Here is a 6,000-nt window from a genome sequence, read left to right on the forward strand (position 1 = left end):
TTACACTGATAGAGACAGATCACTGACAGACGACTCCAAGTCTAGGTGACCTTGGAAATGACCTTGCAGTCAGGAAATAGTCATCAGTAATACACTAAGCAGATTTTAAAACCAAAACAGAATATCTTGAATTCAATGAGATTAGGGAATCATTTGCTTGCTCAAAATCCAGTGAGACCTCTCATATCTCTTTGTTGGAAAGTGATATACATTTGTAGCACAAAGATTTACAACCTGGGCTGGGAATATGACCTAGTGGTAGAGTGCTTGCCTCGTATACAAGAAGCCCTGGGTCGATTCCTCAGCACCACATATATGAAAAAAGCCAGAAATGGCACTGTGGCTCAAGTGGCAGAGTGCTAGCCTTGAGCAAAAAGAAGCCATGGACAGTGCTCAGGCCCTGAGTTTAAGTTCCACAACTGGCAAACAAAAAGCAAAAAAAAAAAAAAAAGGCCCATGAGTTAAAATAACTGATCATCCAGCCAATCAGAGTAGTAATGTTTTAATAAATCAGAACTACAACAGAAGCTAAGATTGAAAATTATTGGAGATAAATGCCTATTGATTTGGCAATTGTTAATAGAATATATAGAGACTGGGAATGTAGCTTAGTGATAGAGCACTGGCCTGGCATGCTTGAGACTCTGGGTTCCATCCATAGCACTGGAAACACACACACACACACACACACACACACACACACACACACACACTACTTTTTGATGACTATTTTGGTGATAGAGTTGAGTGAAATCTTCTGGGCTTAAACCTTTCTTTAGATTTCAGCCTTCTAAGTAGCTAGAATTACAGGTATGAACCACTGGTGCTGGCAAAACCTGTCTTGTTTTCTCTTCTATTAGTAGGAACAAATTAGAAACCTCCAGAAATAACATCTAGGATCTCAATGTTATCAAAATAAGACCAATCTTTCCTACAGTTGTAGAAACTATCCAAAGATTTCATTGAAAAAAAGATGTTTATAAAACAATGTTTAAAAAAACAAACAGGTTAAATCTATTTCAGAAATCGAAACTGTTTTCTTTGGTTTAAGTGTCCTCATGAATAGGAGAACAGTTGGGTTTGTAAAGTTGTTGTGTTTTTTTGTTGTTTGTTTCTGTCAGAGAAGGATGGTTTACTTCATAGAGATTAAACAACCTATATATAAATAACCCATGTGTATCTCAGATACATATTCTGTCACTGTAGTGATGAGAATTTTCATCGTTGCTGCTTGTTTTGGGTTTTTCACAGGTAATATAGTAAATTGTCCTTATTGTGGGTTTTAAAGTTTATTTATTTGCTTGATTTGGCTTGCTAACCTAGAATTTATGATCCTCCTGACTCAGCCTATCAAGTCCTGGGTTTATCAGCATCTACTTCCAAACCTGGCTGAACCTTCATGTTTTGAGAGTACCGTGCCTTCCTTCCATTGTATAGTGCACATATTAGACTCCTGTGTGAGTCTTTTTCAATAAAAGCCCATGGACGGGAAATGCAGCTTAGTGGTAGAGTGCTTGCCTAGCATGCATGAAGCCCTAGGTTCCATTCCTTAGTACCACATAAACAGAAAAAGCCAGAAGTGGCACTGTGGCTCAAGTGGTAGAGTGCTATCCTTGAGCAAAAAGAAGCCAGGAACAGTGCCCAGACCTTGAGTCCAAGCACCAGGACTGGCAAAAAATAAAAATAAAAGCCCAAGGTGACACAGTAGGAGGCTGACAGTTAACCTTAGTACACTGTCAAAGTAATACTCTAAGCTCACCATGATTGTGAGGAGCTGTCAATCTGAATCACATCTGGTAACTGGAACTTTGCTCAAACCTCTTTAATAATAAAGTGAAGCCATAGGTTACTGCTGGTAACCCCACATATCAGAACCCATCACACGGATGTGCTAATAGCTACATGAAGAAACAAGAATAGCTCTTCAGCTTTTGCTGAAGGAATTGAAAACTCCTAAGACATAAAAGATTTCAGAAATGAAAGCTGCCTCAAGAAACTTTTATGCCAATTGCTTGTGTTTGGGCTTTCCTTTTCTTTCTTCCTCCCTCCCTCCCTCCTTCCCTCCCTCCCTCCTTCCCTCCCTCCCTCCCTCCCTCCCTCCCTCCCTTCACCCTTGCACATCCACTCTACCACTCAGGTACTCCTTCCCCAACCCTTAGACCAGTGACTCCACAGCTTTTACAGCCACCAAACTGTATCCACACATGAAACCTGTTGAGGACAACCAGCTGCATAAACTGGTCACTTCACTGCTAGACTGGTGGTGGCCTGGGTGGGGTTTGTTCTTTCCATTGTCCTTTGACCACACCCTCTAATGCTCTGCCTCCAGAAGCATTTCTTTAGCCCAAGTGCCAGGCGAACCCAAATTCATATTTTAATAAGAGAAAACAGTGAGTCCAGAGACATTGGGAGCTGCTTTCACATAGAATTCTTTCCAATTCTGTTGGAAATCTCGGTCCAATTAGGCATGAAAGAACAGATTTCTCAGTTGATTTAGTCTTTTCTAAACTAGAGGCATAGCAGAAACTGCATCAAAAATTACTATAGACAATAAGCCACAAGTGATTTATCTCACTCTAGCTGGAATATAACAAGTGAATGAAAATCTAGTTTCTAAGTAACCATCTTTCAAGATCTTAGACAGTCACAGGCAATAAAAAATTCCCACAATCATTATCATGAAGAATTGCAACATGTTGTTTCATTGTTGCAGAAAGGGAAGACTAGGGGCTGGGGATATAGCCTAGTGGCAAGAGTGCCTGCCTCGGATACACGAGGCCCTAGGTTTGATTCCCCAGCACCACATATACAGAAAACGGCCAGAAGCGGCGCTGTGGCTCAAGTGGCAGAGTGCTAGCCTTGAGCGGGAAGAAGCCAGGGACAGTGTTCAGGCCCTGAGTCCAAGGCCCAGGACTGGCCAAAAAAAAAAAACAAAAAACAGAAAGGGAAGACTAAAGATTAAAGAAAATGTCCAAATTTTCAATTCCAATGATATTAACCTAAAGAAGGAGGCAAAATATATAACACCCCACTGTCAGTAATTAATAAAACACAAAAACTGATCATCTATGCATATATATTTAATTTGTATTGTTATTATACAGGTGATATATAGAAGGGTTACAGTAATATGTCAGGTAAATAGTGCATTTCTTTTTAGCCAGGGACAGTGCTCAGGCCCTGAGTTCACGGCCTAGGACTGGCCAAAAAAAAAAAAAGATACATGATATTTCTGGTGGCATTTGTTATTTGTTGCTGTTGCTGTTTAAGGCTCTCAAGTTGTCAAAATGCAGATCCTGGAGCTCTTCATGAGAGAGCTGCCAGTGTTGTAGAATTTTCCACAGCCCATGTGGATGGGGTGATGGGGTGATGCCTACAGTACCAGCATTTAAGGATGCTTAGAAGCCTTTCTGGTCTACTTAGAAGCTCCCAGGCCAGCCTGGACTATATAGAAGTAACACACACACACACACACACACACACACACACACACACACACACTCCAGAGAGGAGAGCAGTTACAACCACCAATGGTATTTAGGAAAACAAGTATGCTCTAAGGTCCGCAGGCACTCTTCTATAGCTCTTCTACAGTGTTACAGATGTACAGGTGAGAAATTTTCTTTCAGAAACATTCAGGAACCCAGACTCTTCCTACTTGGGAAGCTCTGAAAGAACCACTTCAGGTTTTCCTTAAAGAGCCATTCCCTGTAGCCAGAGTGGGATTTGAGAAAAAGTTTCCACAATCAAGAGAAGAACTCAAAGGCTGGTTTCTTCTCACACAAATTAATATCCATGACAATACATTGAACTGCCCTTGATTTCTGCATTTGCAAAACTCCACTCTGAGGCATTTAAATGGTGATGCCAGGGGACAAGAACATTTCACAAATAAAAGATACAGTCTGTTTCCACAGAAATGTCAACAAAGCAGTGAGGTAGTTTTGTCTTGCAAAGGTGTGTGTAGAGGGAGCTGGGAATATGGCCTAGTGGTAGAATGCTCACCTCACATACATGAAGCCCTGGGTTTGATTCCTCAGCACCACATATATATAGAAAAAGCCAGAAGTGGCACTTTGGCTCAAGTGGCAGAGTGCTAGCCTTGAGCAAAAAGAAGCCAGGGACAGTGCTCAGGCCCTGAGTTCAAGCCCCAGGACTGGAAAACAAAAAACAAAAAAACAAAAAAACAAAAAAAAGGTGGGTGTGGAAAGGTCCTCTTCATCGTCATTCTCCATAAACCTGTCTGACAGCTCCCGAGTTTTAACTGCTAAGCACTTTGCCTTCAAGCAGAACCCAGCAAAGTATCAAGAGTCTTTTCTACCAGTGAGGCAGAAGAAGTGTCTGCTGCCTTCACTAAACAACCTTTCATTATGCATTACTGAACAAGTACAAAGTAAGCTCATGATTTAAAATAAGAACTCTTCTTCTTCAAGTAAAAATTCAATATTCTTTTTGCTGCCTGAGAAAATATGAAGTATACAGAAGAATATATTCAGGAACATGAAATGATTCTTAACACTACAAATAAATGTTAAGAAACTGAGTGTGGGGAGAATCGGCGGTTTCTGCTTCCGCCGCCCTCTTTCTCATCCACCCTGCGGCCGAGCGAGTCGGTGGCACTCAGACATGCAGATCTTCGTGAAGACCCTGACCGGCAAGACCATCACCCTCGAGGTCGAGCCCAGCCACACCATCGACAATGTCAAAGCCAAAATCCAGGACAAAGAGAGCATCCCACCTGACCAGCAGCGGCTGATATTTACTGGCAAGCAGCTGGAGGATGGCCGCACCCTCTCAGACTACAACATCCAGAAAGAGTCCACCCTGCATTTGGTGCTTGGCCTTCGAGGTGGCATCATCGAGCCCTCTCTGCGCCAGCTTGCACAGAAGTACAACTGCGACAAGATGATCTGCCCCAAGTGCTATGCCCGCCTGCACCCCCGTGCCATCAACTGCCGCAAGAAGAAGTGTGGCCACACCAACAACCTCTGCCCCAAGAAGAAGGTCAATTAAAGTTGGCCACCACCGAGGGCCAGGTTGGCTTCTGCCAGCCCCGCACCCAGGGCCTAAATAAAGTTTCCCTTACGTAGACTGGAGCAGTAAAAAAAAAAAAGAAAAAAGAAACTGAGTGTGTTCATAGGGATGCAGACAGGCAAAGAAGGCAAAAATGTGAAGTTTATAAGCCACAAAGACACAGGTTTTCACTGGAAATTAGATTTCTATATTAAAGTAGTCTTATGTTTTGTATTAAATTTAAATTTTCTATATTAAAGAATTTTATATTAAAATATGTTAGAGGAATCTTAACTGACTTGTTAGAATATACTTTTCATTTCTTCTCCCTCCTCTTTATTTTAACATAGGTTTTTGTTTTGTTTTGTTTTTTAAGGAAAGTAAGCCATTCTGTAAGAAAAAAGGTAGTTTTCACACACATGATTTGTGCTAAAATTCTAGGTCTGTCTAGGGTCATGTTTCTTAGCCTCTGTAGACATTTTAAAGAGATGACTACATCTAATTTTCTCCAGTTGTCTTATGTTTATCTAATTGAATAAATAATTTATGAAACTCTAGAGAAGACCCAGTCTTTATAGCATCCTGAAGTGCCACAGGAAAATCCTTACTGAATGGGAAGTTTTCTTCTGTGCTGCTCGAGACCATCTTAAGTAGCCTCTGCTCCACCACTGAGCTACAGCCTCAGCTCATTGTAAAGAGTGAAGGTAAATCTTACTTTGAGGCAGCAGTGACTCCATTTTGAAACCGTAGCCATCTTGTTGTTTATGTTGGACTGTAAAAACTAGACTTGTTTGTGCTGAAACTGTTGAGCTGTAAATTCCTTAAACAAAGCTATCTTAAAGCCAGCCAGGCCCCACTCTGTGCCTGTAACCTTGGGTCTGCACAAGCTCTGAGAAATGGCCGTGCTGGCCAAAGATAAACAAGCACTGTGAGCCCACTCAGGCCGTCAAATACTCCATCTAACAGGGCAGGTTGTCAGAACCCAGC

At 41.7% G+C, this 6,000-nt stretch overlaps 1 protein-coding gene across 1 annotated transcript; it reads left to right on the top strand.

Annotated features, from left to right (window-relative positions):
* Nucleotides 1–4,594: 4,594 nt before the first annotated feature.
* LOC125352277 (ubiquitin-60S ribosomal protein L40-like) lies at nucleotides 4,595–5,114 on the top strand. The gene has a single exon (XM_048347393.1). The coding sequence runs from the start codon at nucleotides 4,627–4,629 to the stop codon at nucleotides 5,011–5,013; it is 387 nt and encodes a 128-aa protein (XP_048203350.1). The 5' UTR covers nucleotides 4,595–4,626; the 3' UTR covers nucleotides 5,014–5,114.
* The last annotated feature ends 886 nt before the right edge of the window (nucleotides 5,115–6,000 follow it).

The sequence above is a fragment of the Perognathus longimembris genome, chromosome 6 (assembly GCF_023159225.1).
Source record: "Perognathus longimembris pacificus isolate PPM17 chromosome 6, ASM2315922v1, whole genome shotgun sequence".
In the NCBI taxonomy this organism is placed as follows: domain Eukaryota; kingdom Metazoa; phylum Chordata; class Mammalia; order Rodentia; family Heteromyidae; genus Perognathus; species Perognathus longimembris.